At 44.0% G+C, this 22,182-nt stretch overlaps 2 protein-coding genes across 2 annotated transcripts in view; one reads left to right on the top strand and one right to left on the bottom strand.

Moving 5' to 3' along the window:
- Positions 1-15,439, bottom strand: part of CAPNS1 (calpain small subunit 1) — a 38,925-nt gene extending 23,486 nt beyond the window's left edge. Inside the window, exons 1-4 of the mRNA XM_082264314.1 lie at positions 15,310-15,439; positions 13,066-13,099; positions 648-737; positions 444-501 (exon numbers count right to left, since the gene is read on the bottom strand). Of these exons, the coding sequence (XP_082120440.1) occupies positions 444-501; positions 648-737; positions 13,066-13,099; positions 15,310-15,431 (304 nt within the window). The 5' untranslated portion in view covers positions 15,432-15,439. The remainder of the gene's footprint in view (positions 1-443; positions 502-647; positions 738-13,065; positions 13,100-15,309) is intronic.
- LOC309559345 (cytochrome c oxidase subunit 7A2, mitochondrial-like) overlaps positions 1-22,182 on the top strand; it is a 361,900-nt gene that overhangs the window by 116,870 nt on the left and 222,848 nt on the right. The window lies entirely within an intron of this gene.

Genomic DNA, 22,182 nt, shown 5'->3' with positions numbered 1-22,182 from the left:
CAATGCGCCTGCACCGGCCCCACTCATCACTTCCGGTGCAGGCGCATCATGCCTTGCTAAACAGCTTCTGGGCGTGCCCAGAAGCTGCGCAGGGATGACGCTGCAGCCCCGGAAGTGACGGCGGGGCCGGTGCAGTGCATCCTGGGACCAAGAGGACGGAAGAGGACGCAGAAGAGGATCGCGCTGGATTCAAGCTGCCCACACCTGAGATGGCAGCGATGGACAATACATTTTTAAGGTAAGTATTTCTTCTTGCAGGTAAGTGCAACCCGGGACAGTTCAGAGGCTATCCATTGTGGAATGCACTAGCCCTGACTGTCCCGGGGGGATTTTTATGTATTTTAATTTTTTTAGGTGGAACTCCGCTTTAAGTGAACCCGTGGCTTGGAATTGCATGTGCACGAAAATAAAGAGAAAAAAAACAATCATATTATCACACTTACGTTTCGCAATGATTTTGTTGAGGATTCCCATCAGCTCTGTTGCGCTGACTTCCATGTCCTGTGAGAACACAAGAGTCGGTGACACAGCAAGTAAACATTCCAGGTAAACCAGAAAACCCTCCCTGAGACAACAACATGTCTGCCAGGTACTAAGTCATAGGGAGCCAAATGGTGCCAAGCAGAAAGAAAGACCTGCGTACTCACATCTCCCGCCAGCTGATTGAAGACCCTCCTGAACTGTCGATCTTCATCATTCTCATTTGCCTGAATGACGGAAGGATGGGTTCTGGGAGGCTGAAGAGAGCGTGAAGGGTTAGAGGCCGATGAGATGAGACAAGTATTGCAGTAATGTGACAAATAACCAAACACTATGGAATTCTCCTGCAAATATTGTGAGTGAATTAAAGTAGACCTAAACTCAAAAAGTGGAAACATTTAGAAGGGTTACCCAGAAAAATGCACAATTTGTCTGGAATCCCTCCTGAAAAAAGCAGTGCACTTCCTGGTAAGTCAGTAATAGAAAAAAAAAAAAAAAAAAAAAAAAAGATGGCTGGCTTTCTATATCATTTCTATGCGAATGACAGCCAAATCTATCTCTCTACCCCTTAGCTCACAACATCAGTCTCCTTTACACATCACTACTTTACTGACTGAAATCAATCTGGATGTCACACCACTTCATCAAACTCAACCTGTCCAAAATGGGGGTCATAATACTTCCTCCCCCACGTGCCTCTTCCCCTGACTTCTCGGTCAAGATCAATGGTACAACCATCAACCCATTCCCGCATGCCAGGGTGCTAGGTGTAGTCCTGGACTCTGAACTTTTCTTTCGGCCTCACATCCAATCACTGTCCAAAGCTTGCCACCTCAACATCTCCAAAATACGCCCCCCCTTTCTAACTAATGACACCACAAAGCTCCCGATTCACTCCCTGGTTATCTCTTGCCTCGACTACTGCAACTCCCTCATTGGCTTACCTTTACATAGGCTATACCCCCCCTCAGTCCTCCATGGATGCTTCTGCCAGACTCATCCACCTTACCAACCATTCATTGTCTGCTACACCTCGTTGTCAATTCCCTCGATTGGCTACCACTCACCCAAATAATTAAATTCAAAATACTAACAACCTACAAAGCCATCCACAACTATTCCCCAAGCTACATCGCTTACCAAGTCTCAAAATACCAACCAAAATCGTTCTCTCTGCTCCTCCCAAGACCTCCTGCTTTCTAGCTCCCTCGTCACCTCCTCCTGAGGCTCTCCCATCCTTTGGAATTGACTACCCCAAGGTGCCCAACTTTCTCCAACTCAATCGACTTGTAGGCGATCTCTGAAATCCTCTCTTCAGAGAAACCTATCCTGCCTCCACCTAACAACTGTGCTTTTATTTTGTCTATTAGCTCATCCCTGCAGTTTACTTTTTGTATCACTTACCCTCCCTTTTAGGCTATAAGCTCCAACGAGCAGGGCCCTCCGATTCCTTCTGTATTGAATTGTAACTGTACTGTCTACCCTCGCTTTGTAAAGCGCTGCGCAGACTGTTGGCGCTATATAAATTCTGTATTAGAATAATAATAAAGCTGCAGGGAGACAACAGGCCATTCCGGTAACTAGTCCTTTGCCCACTACCTGCCTTTATCTCCACTTATACACCACTACATACCCTTTATTTCTTATGTTAGACCATATCATTTGATTACACATTTTCTATCCACTCACACCATAACTATATTACACGTTCACATCTCTCCCACTCACTCACGCCATACTAAAAATATTCCATATATACTATGCATTATTTATTACATTTTTTATGCATTATACTATATTACAGTACATGAATATATACACATTATATATATATATATATATATATATATATATATATATATATATATATATATATATATATATATATATATATATATAAAAAATCTATGATGCTACATTATACTATAGGACCATATACTCTTCATTCAATTATGTTATAACCACTATACATTATATATCATTACATACAACTTTTTATCCTTCTCATTTCATTCTGTAGCAGCACCATGGTGTACTCTTACTTTTTTACTCTGTAATACTACTAATAACATCATATACATATATTTTCGATAGATATCCCTCCATGCTGCTACATATCCTCGACTTCTTACGACACCTACTTTAGCCCACACTCATGTGTGCGGCTCGCTCTGCCTGGCCCCCCGACTTGGTGTGCCCTGAACTCCCGGGGAGACCTCATGGGGTCATATCCACTCTCCCTTCCAATCACCATCTGAGCCTCATATAAGTGTGGGTATGTATGGGGGTTTGCCCCTTCTCCCTCTCCCTTTTCTCCAATTCATATTATCAGCATTGTGCCAATTTCCTAATAGGTTTCCTTTTAGAATTTTGCATCTGCTCCTGACGAAGTTGAGCTCATGATGTTTTAAATCCCATTACTATTTTATTACTACTTGGAATCCCATTTTGCGATACTATGTATACTCCCCAATACTCTACCATATATGGAATCCTACTCTGTTGATCTCTGTGTAATTGGACTATGGGATCACTTATTAGCTCTCCTAATATGTAACAATTTCTTGTAAAACATTGTATATGTCATTTGAACTGTATGTACCAATAAACATGCCGATTGTTTTCTGCCAGCCTGGTCACGTCTCTCACTCAAAGTCCCAACCTCCTCTTCTTTTTATGCCTTTATTTTTGAGCACCGCTTCCAGGGGTCTGCTCCACTGCAAGTCTCAGAGCACATTCACACTTTTGCGCTTTAGTTGCACTCAACTTCACCTACAGCGGTTCTGTACCACTATTTTTCAATAGTACAGTTTTCACCTACACAATCTTACAAAATGTTTAGAGAGACCCTTTCACTATATTACCTCTGTTGGTTGAGGTGTTAAAGGGATTCTGTCATGAGAAAAGTATGAGGGCTGCCAATGGTTACCCTCTTTTGAAAATGCTAGCTCCCAGTCTTCAATACTGAAGGCATGAAACAAATATTTATGAATTAGTGTCAGAAGGCATCAGCATAATAGCCAGGGAAACAACACTGTAAAAAAAAAAAAAACTAAACCGCAATGGCAGCTCCCACACTTTTTTTTATTACAGTCACTTAAATATTTGTTCTCTTCAGAGCCTTGGAGTGCTGCTGGTATTTGACACACCCCAGTATACTGGATTGCAAACCACTAAATGCTGTGGTCTCACTTACTGATGTAGTAATAAAAATAAAAAAATATATTTATTTTTAGAAATTATTATTATATACATACACTGCTCAAAAAAAATTAAAGGATCACTTTGAAAACACATCAGATCTCAATGGGGAAAAATCCCATGCTAGATATCTATATGGATATGGACTGGACATGTGATAGGATGCCACATGCTTTGATGGAAATGAAAATCAACCTACAGAGGGCTAAATTCAAAGACACCCTGAAAATCAAAGTGAAAAAATGATGCAGCAGGCTAGTCCATTTTGCTGAAATTTCATTGCAGCAACTCAAATATGGTACTCAGTAGTTTGTATGGACCCCCACGTGCTTGTACTGTATGCAGGCCTGACAACATCGGGGCATGCTCCCAATGAGACTACGGATGGTGTCCTGGGGTGTTTCCTTCCAGATCTGGACCAGGGCATCACTGAGCTCCTGAACAGACTCAGGTGCAACCTGGCAGCATCAGATGGACCGAAACATAATGTCCCAGAGGTGTTCTATTGGATTTAGGTCAGCCGAGCGTAGGGGCCATTCAATGGTATAAATTCCTTCATCCTCCAGGCACTGGCTGCATACTCTCGCCATGGGAGGCCGGGCATTGTCGTGCACCAGGAGGAACCCGAGATCCACTGCACCAGCGTAGGTTCTGACAATGGGTCCAAGGATTTCATCCAGATACCGAATGGAAATCAGGGTGCCATTGTCTAGCCTGTTGAGGTCTGTGCATCCCTCCATGGATATGCCTCCCCAGTCCATCACTGACCCACAAAACCAGACATGCTGAACGATGCTACAGACAGCATATCTTTATCCATGGCTTCTCCAGACCCTTTCACATGTGTTCAGGGTGAATCTGCTCTCATCTGTAAAATGCATAGGATGCCAGTGTCAGACCTGCCAATTCTGGTGTTGAATGGCAAATGTCAAATCAAGCTCCACAGTGCCGGGCAGTAAACACAGGGCCCAGTAGAGGATGTCATTGCACAAAGGAGCAGATACCAGTCCTGCTAATGGGTTAAAGACCTTCTATGGCCCTGTCCAGCTCTCCTAAAGTAACTGCCTGTCTTCTGGAATCTCCTCCGTGTTCATTAGACTGTGCTGGGAAACACAGCAAACCTTCTGGCAATGGCACGTATTGATGTGCCATCCTGGAGGAGTAGGACTGCCCGTTTAACCTCTATAGAATCCAGGTATCGTCTCATGCTACCAGTAGTGACACTGACCCTAGTCAAATGCAAAACTAGTAAAAAACACTCAGAAAATGAGTAGGGAAAAAAGAAAAAACTGAAGTGGCCTCCACCTGTAAAACCATTCTTGTTTTATGGGGTTGTCTCATTGGTGCCCATCTAGTGCACCTGTTAATTAGTTTCAGATGCTTTGGTGTTAATGGTATTAACAATCCCCTCCACTACTTATCTGACCAGCAGATCAATATCCCAGGAGTTTAATTGACTTGATGCTGTATTCTGATTAAAGTGTTCATTTTTTTGAGCAGTGTACACACACACACACACAATATTTCCAGTGCTGGACTCCCAACTGTGCTCAAGGTGACCCACTTAGATGTACACTCACCGCACTGTATGACCACCTATCCCTAGTGTGGTCAGCTGCACTTTTAGAGGTGGGGTATTCCTCTTGGAGGTGTCAATACATATGGGACCCCACGATCTTGTTTCCTGAGCTTCCTCTCATCTTCCCGATGAGGACCCGCTGACTGGTTGAAATGCATCGAGGCTTGTTCGCTTCTCCCCAAAACTTCCACATACGTCACTTCCGGGCACTGGCCCGAGCCACATTAAAATACTAACATTGGATGCCTGGCCAGGAAACCACCAATACTTAGGCTGTATACACTGGGTTCAGGTTCATGGGCACCGTGACATGCGAGTGTAAATTTTATATCCTTTGTGTTAAATAAACCTTTTAAACTTAGGGTTTTATGCTAGGAGTCCTTCCTCTTTGTGCCCTCCCCTATAATTTACCATCTGAGGAAACAAGATTGTGGGGTCCCATATGTATTGACCCCTTCAAGAGGAATATCCCTCTAAAACCACAGCTGATCACACCATTCCTACATTAAAGCATGGAGACAATATCTGGTATGCTGCCATAACCAGGTATTTAACGTCAAAGTAGCAACGTAAAACTGCGGCAGGCAGTCCGGAAGTGGTTAAGCATTATTGCCAGCTGCACAACTTTTTGTGTCAGCAAACAACTTCCCCAGCAAGTGTTGGAAGTGACAGTGCCAAAAAGTGCCATGAAGGTGGATATTAACTACTTAACCCCTTGGAACCTAAGCCTTTTTCTGACATATGTTGCTTACAAGATAAAAAAAAATCAGTATTTTTTGCTAGAAAAGTACATACATACACACACACAAACAAACACACACACACACAAACACACACACACACATTTTAGCAGAGACCCTAGAGAGAGATGTCCCTTCCCACTCCTTGTAATGACAATCAAGTGGCTGCTCAGCTTTATTAGTTGTCATTACAAGAAAGCCGACTCTCGGCTCTAAATGACGGTACCAGGGTGCGCATGTGTGCATAGGCACAATACAATGGGCTGTATTTTAGCTCAGAAAAAAGGCTTTACTGAGCTTTTTCAAGCTGCAATGTGCAAGAGGCCTAATAGTGAGCAGTAGGGGTGTTGAAATTAATCGTAGCATTGATGCAGCCTTGAACAATTCAGATTTGATGCTGAGGAACGGCCGCACCGATGCATGGATAACGTCATCCCGGCTCCCCCTGCCTCTCCCAGGACAGCCCTGCCAGTGCACTCTAAAGTTAAAACAAATCAGTGCAAGTGCCTCTGTTTCAGGGACCCCTTCCTACAGTGTGTAAGGGTTAATGTAAACCGATGCCTCTACCTTATTATCCCTGATCTTTCATCGCTGTCAGTCACGTGCTCTCCGGCCGGTAGGAGGGGAACGACTGGCCAGAGGGCACATGACTTGACGCAAAACCTTTCAGAAAAAAACAAAAAAACAAAAAAAAAAACAAACACAACCACAAACACCACCATCACAGACTAAAAGTTAAATTTACAGGGCAATAAAATGTAAATACCCAATTTTGTGGTAAAATATAAAAGCCGAGGTTGAACCGAGTAAATAGATACCAAACATGTCAAACCTTAAAGCGGAGTTCCGGCCTCAAAAATGACTTTGGGCCATCCGCTTGCTGACATTAACCTGAAAAATAAATGGATAGTCCCGATTTTTTTTTTTCTATTTACTTACCTAGTTTTTGAAGAAAGTACACTTACATTCCTTCTACATTCCTTCTACTTCCTCCCTCTGCGGCCGCGGCCCGCGCCTTCCTGTTTGCGATGACTCCTGGGAGCTTAACGACATCGCTCCCAGGAGTCAATGCGCCTGCACTGGTCCCGCTTGTCAGTTCCGGTGCAGGCGCGTCATTCCCTCCTAAACAGCTTCTGGGCATGACGCGCCTGCCCCGGAAGTGATGAGCGGGGCCGGTGCAGGGCATTCTGGGACAAAGAAGACATGGAAGAGGACGCAGAAGAGGACGCGCTGGCTTCAGCTGCCCACACCTGAGATGGCAGCGCTGGAGAAGAAATTTTCAAGGTAAGTATTTCTTCTAAAATGTAAGTGCAAACTGGGACAGTTCAGAGGCTATCCATTGTGGAATGCACTAGCCCTGACTGTCCCGGGGGTATTTCTTTCTAAAAAACATTTCCGAGGCCGGAACTCCGCTTTAAGCATTGTGAAGGAGGTCTGGTGCTAGAATTATTGCTCTCATTCCGACATATGTAATCGCAATCAGCGTTTTCAGGCGTAGGCACCCAGCTTACATCTGTATGTGCGTATATGTTAGGGTGGGGGGCATTTTTTTTTTTTTGGGGGGGGGGGGGGTGGGATTTTACGTGCTTGGGTGTGGCAAAATATTTACAATTAAACCATTTTTCCCCATCACATAGGGGACAAAAAATCCCCTATATGATGAATTTTTTTTGGCAACAGGTTCCCTCTAATGAGACATCCAGGGTCTAAAAGACACTGCATGTCTCCCCTGTGTTCCACTGAATGTAATGCAATGCACATTGTGCTGCATTACATTCTTTGCTTCCCTGGCTTCGATGGCCAGGGAAACTGAATGGGGACCCGGAAAGGACATCACACTGTCACTTCCGGGTCAACTAGAAGGAAGGAGAGTGGACTCTCCTCCCCCTAGCTCCTCCACCTGGCGGCATGCGCTATACCTGGCACGGGCCCGCAGATGCTCAAGCGGAGCCTGGAATAAATAGCGTGGGGGGGGGGGGGGGGCTTAGAATTCAGGTAGCGGCCCAGGTCTAAAACTTCTGGTTGGCGCCTGGGGTTTGTCGAGCCCTATGGAATCGGCTCACTGACGATCACAAGGCAGGGGGACTTGATGAGAGAATTTTCAGAAATAGCAAAAAAATAAAAAATAAAAAACAAAAAAGAATACTTAGACATGACTTGCTGCAAAACTAAAAGGGGTCCTTCTTCTGGTGATGTGACCTCCTATATCAGTTGTGGCTCTCATCAACCAACTCCAGAAAGGCATCAAACATGGACACCTTTATGCAGATTTATACATACATACACACATACATACAAATCGGACACCAAGTGACACTTTTTAGGGACCAGTGACACTGAAACAGTAATCAGTGCAAGAATATGCCATTACTGTACTAATGACACTGGCAGGGAAGGGGCTAACATCAAGGGGGTGATCAAAGAGTTAAAGGTGTTCCCTGGGAGTACTTACTGTCTGTGTGGGGGAGGTGCTTTAACTGTGGGAAGACAGATTAGTGTTCTTGCTTAGCAGAAACCCAGGATCTCCATCTTCCCTACTAACAGAATGGCGATCGGCCTTGTTTACATAGGCAGACGGCCGTTCTGCCTCTCTCGGTCGGTGCCTGCTGATTGGCTCCCGCTGTGTCCAAACCCGGAAGAAGCAGGATAGGTACAGGTAGGCGATTCTGCCTATAGGAGCCGACGTCCCGCAGTAAATGTACACAGGGCAGTCGGCAATTCTTGCGAGGTGTTTTTTTTTCCCCAACGCTTCAAAGACACGTCAAAAATGCTATAGGCGCGTTAATGAGAGTTGCTTTGTTCTTCATAAATAACACAGATGTGAATGAGCCCAAACATTTTGAGAAGTCATCGTTCAGGACAGCACACGGAAAGCACACTAGTACTTTAATGGGGTAGAACGATTTAGGCCCCATTCACACTAGTGCGACTTGTCCCGCGATTTTGGACCGCAAAATCGCATGACAAGTCGTTTTCCATTATTTTCAATGAGCCCCATTCATATCAGTGCGTTTTGAAGTCGCACCGACTTCAAAGTAGTTCCTGCACTACTTTGCCACGATTTTAATGCATTTTGAGGCATATAGCCTTGCCCATGCTTTCAAAATCGCGGCAAAAATCGCGCCGCGAAATCGCGGCAAAATTGCGTTGCAATAGTGTGAAAGGGGCCTTAGAAAGATTTATGACCTAGGCTTGACTTGCGTGGGAAAAGTGAAACCAAATTGTATGTCAATATGAAATCCTAACCACATCAAACCTGAAATGTCAAGAAGCATGCAGTGGCTTTCAATGTATTTCAACCTAAGAGAATGAGTTTTCCTGCCAAGTACAAGATCTGTATTGTTTCAACATGTGAGAAGAATCATGAAAAAGGCAGACGGGAGGATGGGGAGGGGGGATTTAGTAGTGTAACACCCCCAGGCCATTCAAAATAACCGCACCATTTGTAGACATGGGAGAGATGTGAAGCTGAATGCTAAGCAAACAGCTGACTACAAAGAGCAAAAACATAGTTGGAAGCCATTTTACCTACCAAAAGGATATACATTTCTTTCCATCCAGTTCCAAGATTCACACAGCTCTGCCACACAGCACAGCCAAGAAGATGACAACATTTTCTGTTAAAGAACACAGTGGAGTCACCTCCCCAACCTCAGTCTGCTGATCTGATAGTTAACCACTTGCCGACAGGTCACGTTGACTGTACTGTAGAAGATGGGCTCGTTCCCGTCCAGCGACATAGACCTACTTCGTTGGACTCCCCTCATTGTGGGCGAAGCGCACGCGCCGCCGGAGGCTCGCTCCCGCTGTATTCAGTCACAGCGGGAGTCGGGCCAGGGGAGGAGCAGCGGTGATCACCGCTGCTCTTCCCCAATCATCGGGTATACGAGTGTGGAGATCCACCTGCTTGTGTAAACAGAGCGGGCGGATCTCCTAAGTGACAGGCAGTCACAGATTACAGGATTCAGCATAGCTGAACCTGCGATCTGTCCTTGTGTCACTCAGTCACCTCCCCCCACACACGTTAGTAAGCACCAGGCATACATTAACCCCTTGATCACCAATAAAAGTTAACCCCTTCCCTGCCAGTGTCATTTTTACAGCAACAGTGCATATGTATAGCACTGATTACTGTAGTAATGTCACTGGTACCCCCCAAAAGTGTCAAAAATGTCAGTCAAGGGTCCGATCTGTCCCCCAAAAAAAAAAAAAAATTGCAGATCGCTGCCAAAAACAATAAAAATGACATAAAATTTCCCGTAGTTAGTAGCTGCGATAACTTTTGCGCAAACCAATCAAAAATCCGCTTATTGCAATTTTTTTTTTACCAAACATATGTAGCAGAAAACTGGCCTAAAATGATAAAAAAATTTGATTTTTACATTTTTTGGGGGGGAATTTCATATAAAGAAAAAAAAAGTGAAAAATATTGTTATTTTTTCAAAATGGTTGCTCTTTTTTTGTTTATAGCGCAAAAAGTAAAAAAATCGCACAGGTGATCAAATGCCACCAAAAGAAAGCTCTGTTTGTGGGGGAAAAAAAGGACAAATTTAATTTGGGTACAGCGTTGCATGACCGCGCAATTGTCCGTTAAAATAACGCAGTGCCGAATCACAAAATATGGCCTGGTCAGGAATGGGGTAAAACCTTCCGGTCATAAAGCGGTTAAAAATGCGCTCATTGAGAATTTTTTTGTCAAAGACATGTAGCGAAATACATTTTGGCCTAAATATATGACAAAAATTGAATATATTGGATATTTTTTTAACTGTCAAAGTAGAAAAATATTGTTATTTTTTCAAAATTGTTGCTTTTTTTTTTTAATTAATATCGCAAAAAATGAAAATAGCACAGGTGATAAAATACCACCAAAAGAAAGCTCTGTTTGTGGGAAAAAAGGACATAAATTTCGTTTGGGTACGGCGTTGCATGACCGCGCAATTGTCAGTTAAAGTCGCACAGTGGCGAATCGCAAAAAGTGGCCCAGACGTAAGACAGCAAAATCCTCCGGTGGTAAAATGGTTAAAAAGCAACAGCAGACATAGGAGGTCATCTCTTTGCGCAGCCTGTTCTACCTTCCCATCCGTACCTATGCATGCAGCACAACCGATTGGCTCCCACTTTTTTTGTTAGTTTTGGATATGGTAGGGAATGGTCAGACCCTTAATCAATGTTTTACTGCTGTGTGCGAACATTTTTTATCCCTAATGCAGAAATGTGCAGAGCAGTAAGTGGTTGAAAATCCCACCAGTTCCTGGGATAATATAGACCAAGCTCATAAATCCGATTTCCTCTTATTTTCTGGTTGCATCTCCAGGACAGAAAGTGAAGGGAAATCTCCCCAACTTGACACCGACCTCAAAAAATAACTTTGCCGTTCTTCAGTCAGTTCTACAAATAACGTAGCTGCTGACTTTACATAAACAGGCACTCATCTGTCCAAGGATCCAATGCCGCCCTCACCTAAGCCAGTTCTTCACCGGTCTTCGGGTCCCTGGCACTGGCATGTTATATGTGGACAGCCGGCTGTGACTCCTTGCGCCTTCACACCTGGCTTCCCACTGAACATGCGTGAGCTGGAGAGGGGCAAAAGGAGGACCCGCTGCTGCGAACCGCCTGGAAACAAGAGTGGGTACCCCCCCCTTCCTGGAAACAGGAGCGGATACCCCCCTCCCCAAAGAGTGTATTCCAAATGTGGAGGGAGGAGTGTGAAACTTCCCCTGTTGGGTGGAGTGGTGCTTTAATAGGGGTTACAACTGCTCCCTTCGCTATCTTAAAAAAAAAAAAACACCACAAAACCCATTTCACATTTAATTTTGTAGGAGTTGCTGCATGCACACACTTAGACCTCATGCACGTGGGCATTTTCAGGCATAAAATATGCCTAGTGTAAAAAATATAGCAACATTTTTCCCACACCCAGGGAACTGCAGGTCAGGGTATACAGCCATACACTTATGGCTAGCTTTAGGCACCACCTGCGACCCCTTAGGTGTGAGAAAATTCTGCATTTTTTTAAGCTAGGCATAAAATTTTTTTTTTTTTTTAAGCAAAAAAGTCAGGGCTAGTGTAGTCTCACTCACAATACACTGCGTGTAGCCAACTCCAATGCCGGTCCTATCTTTTGGGAACTGGGCAGCAGAATTCAACAGAGTAAATGAAAAAATTCCTCAACCAACCATGTGTGGCAGGTTACTGAAATGACAATCGCCAGACAAAATCAGCCCATACCAGTTGAATATCTTCTTTAGGTCTATTAGTTTCTTCCGAAAATCATAACCACTTCCTTACCGCTGCAGTGGACTTCATATGACGTCCAGGGCTTTAAGTAGGGATATCTGAATGATGGGTGCAGCTGCAGGCATCATTCAGATATAATTTATTTCAGCCGGCAACTCCATTCACCAATTATAGCGGCTGCTCAGCCTCTTGATTGTTCTTACAGGCGCACCCCCCACCTGATGCTTCTACCGGCATGCCCGTGCGATCGGCGAGCCTGAGAAGGAATCGGCTGCCGGTGGAAGTACATAGAGGCTGCCAAAGACCAGATGGTCCCTGGCAGTCTCTATGACTCTGAGGCCCGGGTGCGACGTGATGACATCATGCCCGGTCTGGCAGTTGTCAATACTGCTGGGATGTAGCCTAGATAGCCGATAGTTGGGGTTTTTTTTTTTTGTTTTCTTTTTTAATTCATAAAACTGTTTATTCCCCCCAAAAAACGAGTTAGAAAAATTTCTGCGCAAATACAGTGTGACATAAAAAGTTGCAATGACTATCATTTTATTCCCTAGGGTTTCTGCATATATTTTATTCCCTATGGATCATATATATATATATATATATATATATATATATATATATATATATATATATATATACATATATATATACATACATACATATACATACACACACACACATATATATATATATATATTTGGGGGTTAGGAGTAATTGTCTAGCAAAAAAATTATGATTTTTTACATGTAGGAGCGGAGTGCCAGAAATGTCCCGGTATGCAAGTGGTTAAAGAGACGAGGATATTAAAATGTTAGGAAAACTTACCTGAGGATCTGGTTGGTATTTTGCAGCAGCATCACTGGAAAGGAAAGAAAAAGAGGTGTCAAAAGAATAGTCAAAAAACCTAAAGCACAGAGTATGGCAAACACTACAGGAAGTCATAATCCCTCATCTCCTAGCTCAAGATCAAATACCTTCATTTAAGAAAGGGTCTACAGGGACAGATGGAGTCCCCTTCAAGGTATGTTCAAGCAAGCCAGGTGAAGCTTCAATCAGAAAAAGACAGTCTGAAGGCAAACAGCTTGTGGTTTCTCTTTAGAAAAACAAGAATGCTCTCAATCATAAGTCATGGGTGCACCTTGAATTCATTTATTCCATAGAAATAGTAAATGCCAGAAAAAAGGAAAAAAAAAAAAAAAAAAAAAAAACCCAAAAACGTTTGTTTTTCGGCACTACCAGTCTGTTAAACCCATACAAAAAATGTCTGAACGTGGAACTTCCCTCTACTTTTCTGGGAGTGTTCAATTATTGAAATGCTGGCCTAGCTCCTCTGCCTCTCCCTACATAACCTTTTATGTAGCTTCTGCATCTGCTGAGTGTGTTGACATCGCATCCAAGATGGTGGTGCCTAGAAGCAGTTTGATGACTTTTGGAGGTCTCGAAAATGGAGGCTTTTACAGGTAAATTACATGTATAAAATACATTAAAAGCATTTATAATCCTGTGAGAAGATTTTTGTTGAACTGAACGGTCTAGGCTTCTTTAATTACAGAAATTATACTATATACAATTTGGACCAGCTTGGCTCAAGCAAATGATCAAACTGCAACTTTCGTGTTGCTGATATTGGTACATACAAGAAGCGACGTCCTCTTCTGGCAAGTACTCCTGTGACGTACCCACTGATTAGCCGAGTCAGAGATGGTCATCCACCTGCCTATCCACCTCATCCAATCAGAGGAAGCCATGGTATGACTGAACAAAAATACAAGGCTTTTCTTTAGTGATTGCACTTTATCAGTTATGCCAAGGGGAGGAAAAACAAAATTGCAGAAGAACTTGCCGGAAGGGGATGCCACTTCATGTACATAGCGTAGACTAGAACAGAACAGTGAGTTACAAGTTCACCATCGGCCACATGGAGGTAGCAACTAGAAATTTTGTTTGAGCCAAACTGGTCCAAAGAAAGGGTTTAAATTAAACACGATTCCTAGAGTTCGTCTTCAAGATAAACCTGTATACATTATAAAGAGAACCAGTCCAGATCCAGAACTGAGAATATGATAGAGTGCTAGGGCATTGCCATCATCCCTTCCATAGACCATTCTTCACTGTATGCTTGCTTTTAGTAAAACCACCACAATCATCATGTTAAATAAAAGGTTATATTAATGGACAAATATAAAAGTGGGCTGCCAATGCTGAACTCTTTCTGAAAAACACTTGTTGCCTGACTAATTACATAATTATGATGGTTCCGTCCTTTTTTTTTTTTTTTTTTTTAAGTCACTCACTTGGAAAAAGAGCGCCAATCAGAAGTTCTACCTTCACGCTCAATTCGTCTGCTGCATGCTTGTTCTTGGCTCAGCAAACTACAGATTTTACAGACAGCTAGGCACTTAGCATTTTACGAATGAGGTTGGCAAGCTTAAATTTCTCTAGGTACTTCCATTAATGGTCAAGGTCATGATAAATGTTAAGGTTTCAGGGTTAGGATACATTTGTGGGTTTAGGTTAGGGTATCAAGGATCAACTTAAGGGTCCTTTCACACGGCGCACACTGCCCGACGAGGTCCGTTCTCTGCTCAGCAGGGGATCGATCAGCCGATCTCCGCTGAGCAGGCGGATGACAACTCTGTGTGCGGAGACGGAGCTGTCAGATCCTCGCTGTCCTCTATGGGAAGATCGGATGAGAACGGACCGCCTGTCCGTTCTCATCCGATCCCATCCTATCCTCCAGACAGATGGAAAATAGGGTTTCCATCCGTCCGGATTTCATGGATAGGATCGGAATCGGATAGCAGTGGAGATGTCTCCGCTGACATCCGCTGCCCCATAGGGATGCCTGAAGCATACGATCAGGTCTGCCTGAAAAACTGACAGGCGGATCGGATCGCCCGTGTGAAAGGGGCCTAAGGGTTGGATTAAAAAAGCTACACTCAATGAATCCAAATATCCTTTTAAATTTAATGCCCTGAGGGATACTGTTCCATGACCTAATATACACCAAACAAGAATACTGAAGTGATTCCATTACATAATACTCAAACTCACAACACAAAGTCTTACCTAAGTGCATTCATCATGCCTCCAAACATTCCTCCTCCTCCACCACCACCGAATCCGCCAAATCCTCCGCCACTGAATCCTCCACCACCTCCGCCACCCATATATCGATTTATCAGGAACATGATTGCGTTAAACCTGAAAAATGGAAAAGAAAAAAAATGTTGATTGAAACTGAAAACTTCATGTAGAATTCAGAGGCTGCACACCAGTAGTCAATAAGCAATTTACAGTGAACCTATGTTTTTGCCTACGTATAACCACTTCAGTACTAGCCTGCAATAGTTAGTCAAGAGTCAAGAGTGACAAGAACTTGGTACCCAATTTGTTTTTGAGACACAGGTTTCCTTATAATCCACTGGTTACTGAGCGTACATACCGATATAAAAACACAAAATATCAGGACAGGAAAATAAAAAAAAAAAAAGGGAAAACCCACAAATTATCTTTTTTGGATCAATGAATCCTGCAACCCCCTTATACTAACCTTGCATGTGCTGCCTCTCCATCACAATACATTACACTACCCACCACTTCCATGTGACCTGCCCCCTGTGACACTGCTTGGCCTTAGTCACCATCTGTGGCCTGAGCACTGTCACAAGGCCAAGCGAGTACCTTCATTCTCTGGGTCACCCACACCAATGACTTCAGCACCGGCAGCAATGGAGAAACGAGAAGTGATTGCAATCAAACAGAACAAAAGGGTTCCGAGGCCTTCATGGTCAAGGCCAGTGTGTGCTTAACTGCCGTTCCTCCCATCAATTCTCCCTACAATTTGCTCATCTGCATTAAATATAATTACCCGGTAAGTATGTAAAGTCTTACTTGTGGGGAAGCTGACCCATAGGACAACACTGGTGCTCAGAAATTCAGCACTGTCACATGGGAGCAGCTGGCAGTGACTTGGAGCTTACACAAGGCTAACTTCCTTTGTTTCACATGGCTAAAGAAAATGTAGCCGCAGAGAGAAAGGACAACAATTCAGTGAACCTGTTGCTGGCCCATGTAGACCCACATTGTTAATGAACAATGCAATTTACAAGTTGTGGCAAAAGCCGAGTAGGCACCCCAACACAAGCTGCTCACCAATGATGCCACCTCTTCCTAAAATCTTTATTCATCCACAAGCAACTTACAGCATATCCTCAACCAGGACCCGTTCCTCCTTAAAGCAGCAATCCAACCCAGGGCTAACTAGTCTTAAAAAAGTCTCCTCTCTCCTCCTGTTACCTATCCTGACTAACCTGTGTAAAGAAAGAGGTGTACATTTGCCTATTTTTATGTCCACTCCAGTCCGGTCACATGATGCACAGCTCCGGCTTCCCTGTGTCAGCGAATGGCAGCTGCAGGGGAGAGAAGGAAGTGCCGACAGTGGCTGGGCCATGGAGGATAGATTCGATAGATTACAAAAGGACTATTTGAGCTCATTTAGAACTAAAGAAAGCAGACCATCGCCTCCAGGAAATTCTAATGAAATTACGGAATCCCCATAATGCTGTAGTTATTTTATCATCTGCAATAAATCTTTAAACCAAGCAAAGTAAATTCCTTATAATATACTTAGGAGTTGTCTTGCATTACATCCACATATCTGAAAGGTTAAATATAGGAACTTGGAAGTAATAAATTCTACTTTAATACCCATCCTCACAACTAAGCGCATCGGGGTGAAATGCTGCAAGTTGCTTGTGGCCAAACAGTTCATCAGTGTGTTGTGTCGCTTCTCTGGGATTGGCTCCTCTCACCGGCACCCGCAGGGTCGGCAGCATGAGAAGGGTTTGTATTTGCAGCGGTGCTGCTCAGCTTGGATCAGTTACAAAATCAGAGTTTGAATTGCTTTGCTTACAATGCAAACAAATCTAAATAGGACCTGCTGCATTCAAAAAGACGAGAAAAATCGAAGCCGGTCAAATGCAGATTCAGAACAGTCATCCACACCATCAATGAGGATGGGTATCTGGAGACCTGTATTTAAAAAAGTGTGATTGGAACGTAATAAAAAAAAAAAAAAAAAAAAAAAAATTAAAATCTATATAAGCCTTAGGAAACCAGGAAGCAAGAACTTCCAACGCAAGACTAAAGGCCCGTACACACGTACCGATCGTCGGCATACAAACGTCGGCGGACGAAAGATCTGCCGATTGTACGCGTGTTAGTATGGTGCCTCCGACAGATGTCTGCGCACAATCCGCGGACAAAAGTCTTTCGTGCAAACATGAAAATTTTTGTCTGCGGACACCAGAACGGACGATTGTTCGCCTGTCAGTACAGAATTCGGCCGACAGACCGCAGATTTGCAAGACTGGGCATGCTCAGAAAATTAAAAACACAGGGAAAGTTAACCATTACATGACATCACTTCTGCAGTCAGCTGAAGTCTGCAGACAAAATTCTTGTGCTGTCCTTGTGCTGTCTTTGCACTTTTCAACAGACACCGACATCCCGGGGAGAAAAGACGAACATTTGTATGCCGACGATCGGTACGTGTGTACGGGGCTTTAAGCTGGATACACACTATCCCAACTTTTGTGGTTAGATTTCCTTCAGATTTACCTTTTCTATGTAGTGCAAGGGCCTGCCAGATTGCATACAAATTGAAAGTGTTTAGGTTTGACCTCATATTATATGGTTTTGGTAAGTCTAAAGGCAAAAGTCTTCAGAAAATCTTATAGTGTGTATGGCCCATTAGACCTCACACACACACACAGGACGTTTTTGCAGCTGCTTTTAGGGGGGGGGGGGGGTTTACTGCCTCTGAACTTACCACCATGTTAGCCTATGTGTCATTGCACACAAACTTTTAGAGGAGTTTTGAGGCATAAGGTGTTTAAAAGCAGGGGGAAAAAAAAAAAAAAAAAAACACGCACGCACGAGGGTACAAACACATGCACACGACTGCCAGTGCGTCCTGGAGCAGAGGCTGTTTGGTTGTAAAAATGCAAAACGCGTAAAAGCATCTTAAGAGAGTTTAGGCGCATTTTGCGTTTACAGGCCTTTTTACATTTTATAGGCTTGTGTATAATAAGGAAGTGTTTAACACTTCAAAACAGTGATGCTCATAAACGCTCAAAAAAAAAAAAAAACACTTTTTTAGTGATGCCTTTTCTGGACAGCTGCAGTTTTTTTAAAATGCCCTGTGTGCATGAGGCCTTCAACATCCACAGTACTTCTTTGGCTATCTGGCTCCCAGGATTGGTCTATCCCCGACTTAGAACACACAGACCACAGACAGGGATTGGTCGGACAAGGCATTTCAGGCACTGGTGTGCACATGGATGGGATGTGAGCATTACAGGGCTGTCACCAGGACCCATGAGACCCCATTAAGGCGACACAAACACACATGCGAGGGGCAAAATGGCATACTTGTCACAGGTTTCTGACCATGTCTGCTGCAGAGGTACTGTGCTGGGCTGTTTGCCTGGAGGTCAGTAATAAATCTACTCCAAAGTTGGGCTTCTGATGATGTGATCCAAACAAGCCCAGGCATTAACAGCACCTGTTCATAGGCAGAGATATGTCATAGTACAGCTAGCCTACAGAGTCCTATTCTCTGCAATAAAGCAGATCTGCTGCCAATACGCTCATTTTGTAGAGTCCTCATAAGAGACTGTTCACTATTATGTACTTTGGTGGAAAAATTTAACAGAAAAAAAAAAAAAAAAAGCACAATGAACGTGGTTGGAGTGCCAGAGCCATGCAAGTCCAAGCAATGGAGGACACTAGGTGGCAATAGCTGCCCGTGTCCTAGAAATAGGAGATATTAAGTGGCAATAGTTGCCTGCATCCTTGCAACTGTAGTCACTATGCAGCTATAGCCACCAGTGTCTTAACAACCAAGTATGCTAGGTAGCAATAGCCATCTGAGTGCTAGCAACTATTAGGCTGCGTTAAAACATTTGGATGCATGTAAATGCTGCTTAACCACTTGCCGACCGCCAGTAGAACATATACTGCGGCATGTCAGCTCTGTCCCGCGAAACAATGTAACTGTACATCGCTACAGGGGGGAGCTGATCTGTGGGTCCAGCGGCCGCGATTGCTGCCGGGCACCCCCTCTTCGTGGAGACAGAACGGCGGTCTGCTGTTGTAAACATGGTTCCTGTGTTCCTCCTATTTAGGAACACAGGTCCGTGTTCATTCCATAAGTACATCCCCCAGGGACACATTTAACCCTTTGATCGCCCCTCCCAGTGTCATAACAGTAGCAGTGCATATTTTTAGCACTGATTACTGTAGTAATGTGACTGGTCCCCCCAAAAGGGTTTAAAAATGTCAGGTGTTCGATCTGTCCGACGCAATATCACAGTCCCGCTAAACAATAATAATAATAAAAAAAAAACCCTCCCTGATCGCCACCTTTACTAGTAAAAAAAAAAAATAAAATCTTTCCCCTAGTTTCTAGACACAATAACTTTTGTGCTAACCAATCAAAGTCTTATTGGGATTTTTTTTTTTTTTTTTTTTTTTTTTTTTTTTTACAAAAAATACGCAGCAGAACACATATTGGCCTAAAATTATGAAAAAATTAGATAAATATTTTTAAAATCAGGAATGTTATATAGCAGAAAGTGAAAGTGAATTGTCACTCTTTTTGTTTGTAGCGCAAAAAGAAAAAAAAAAAAATACCACCAAGAGAAAACTATTTGTGGGGGGGGGGGGGGGGGGGGAAGGACATCCATTCTATTTGGGTGCTGCGTCGTATGACAGCGCAATTGTCAGTTAAAATAATGCAGTGCCGAATCACAAAAGAATGGCCTGGTAATTAGGGGGAAATCCTTCTGGTCCAGAAGTGGTTAAACATTGCATACAGAGCTTCTTTTTTTTTAAAACGCAGGATCTTGCTGCCAGCATTATCCACTGTTCAATGTGCTCCAACGTTAAGATTCTAAAAAAATACGGATTTAGGACCGCATTGTACAGAGGAACCTTGGCGTAGGCACTGCAGCTTCCACATTTAAATGTGTGCAACTAAACCATCCGTTTTTTTACGTGAATTATTAGACAGGGACCATTTTTTTTTTCTGCAGGCTAGCTGGTATGTGGTGCTGGTTATATGCAATGCCCTTCCACGTGCACCTTACTGCAAGAGCCGGTTGTGGTTGGTTGCCATCTTTTGTGTATAGCTACGTTCCAATCAGGTCTACCTGTCCGTTTTTTCAGGTGAACCTGATCAGAGGGTCCATTCATCCCTATGGACCAACGGGTGTAAACTGACTTGTGTCTGTACACCCACCTACCTCTGATACGGTTTGCTAAAATCAAAAACGGAAGAGGATCCGTTCTGAGCATAGCTTGGTGTAAACAAACTGAGTTTTTACACCGGGCTGCCTATAGAGCAGAGCGGGCTCTGTCTGTGCCTTACACTACCCTGCTGCCCAGATTCTCCATTAGAGCAGCTATGAGCAGAGGTCAGAAGTGCCCCTATACTCCACCAGTAGCTGCCAGCTACATAATACTCAGTGGTGGAGTATAGGGGCGCTTTTGACGTCTGCTCATAATTCCGTGTTTGGTCCTGAGAGACAGTGTAAGGCAGGCCATAGATTATGCGATTTTCTTTCGCTTGATTTGCCCATTAACACAGTCTGTGTTGATGGGGGGGAATCCCTCCTGCAGAGCTATTGGGTTCTCCCAGCAGGGGAACATAGGGAGTTGTCCCTGCCGGGAGAACAGGATTATTTCTAGCAACTATAGCCGCTGGCAATATCTGCATGCTAAAAATCTGACATGCTGGTTGTACCCAATTCGATTGATGGATCAACTTTGGTACAAATCAGCCTACCCCAGTGCCCAAAGATCATGGGTGTCCAACCCGTGGCCCTCCAGCTGTTGAGGAACTTCAAGCCCCATGCGGCATAGAAAGGCTGAACAGTTAAAAGCATTACTCCCAAAGGCAGCGGTATGATGGGACTTATAGTTCCACAATAGCTGGAGGGCCACAGCTTGAGCACCCATGCCATAGATGGTTAGAATTTCCGTCGGGTCATTGCTGAACTGGCTGAGATTTGAACCATCTATGGCTGGCTTTAGGACTGTAGAGCAGGGGTGTCAAACTCAATTTCATTGCAGGGCCACATTAGCATTATGGTTGCCCTCAAAGGGCCGGTTATATCTGAAGGATTAGATGTCCAGAGCACCCCACGCCCCCTTACATGAGATGTCAAGAGCCCCCACACCATCAGAAGTCAAGATTCACCCACTTTTCCCTACATCACAATGCACCCCCTTACATTTTGCTGCCGCCAGGAAGAATATGCGGGTGGATCTGGGAAGAAGTGCAGGGTCTGGAGGAGAACCAGAGGGCTGAAGTCCGCTCCCAGAATCTGCCGAATGCTGAGACCAGGGGAGGCAAAGGCAAGGTGGTGCTGTGGCTGCGCAGAGAGGTGCAGGATCTGTAGGAGGGGTTCTGCCCTCATCTCTGCTGCGGACTGCTGGGACGGGGGGGGGGGGGGGAGAATGAGCCTTTCTGCTGCTGCAAAGAGAAGTGCAGGATCTGGGAAAGGATTTCTGTCCTCTGCTGCCAACTACAGAGACAAGGTGGGGGCCGCAGCTTCAGGAGAGGTGCGGGGGCCACATGAAATGGCCTGGGGTGCCGCATTCGGCTCGCGGGCCTTGTGTTTGACACCTGTGCTGTAGAGGAACAGAACAGTAGCTGGAGCATAGGGAGTTTGGGGTGGACTTTAAAGAGACTCTTGCCTTGCATAGGTAAATGGACAACCTCCTAAAAGTACAAATGGGTGCTAAAGGGTGGCAAACTGTGAATCAGGACTCTGGCACTTAAAAGTATAAGCAGACTATTAGAGCACCTGAAAAAGAAAAGTATAAGAAGAGCTCATTCTCATAGGTTCCTTCTAAACCCACATGAAAGATTTG

This window comes from Pelophylax lessonae (assembly GCF_965119305.1).
Source record: "Pelophylax lessonae genome assembly, chromosome: 7".
NCBI lineage: Eukaryota > Metazoa > Chordata > Amphibia > Anura > Ranidae > Pelophylax > Pelophylax lessonae.
The sequence above is the reverse complement of the archived record's forward strand: the minus strand, read 5'-3'. Positions and strand labels throughout refer to the sequence as shown.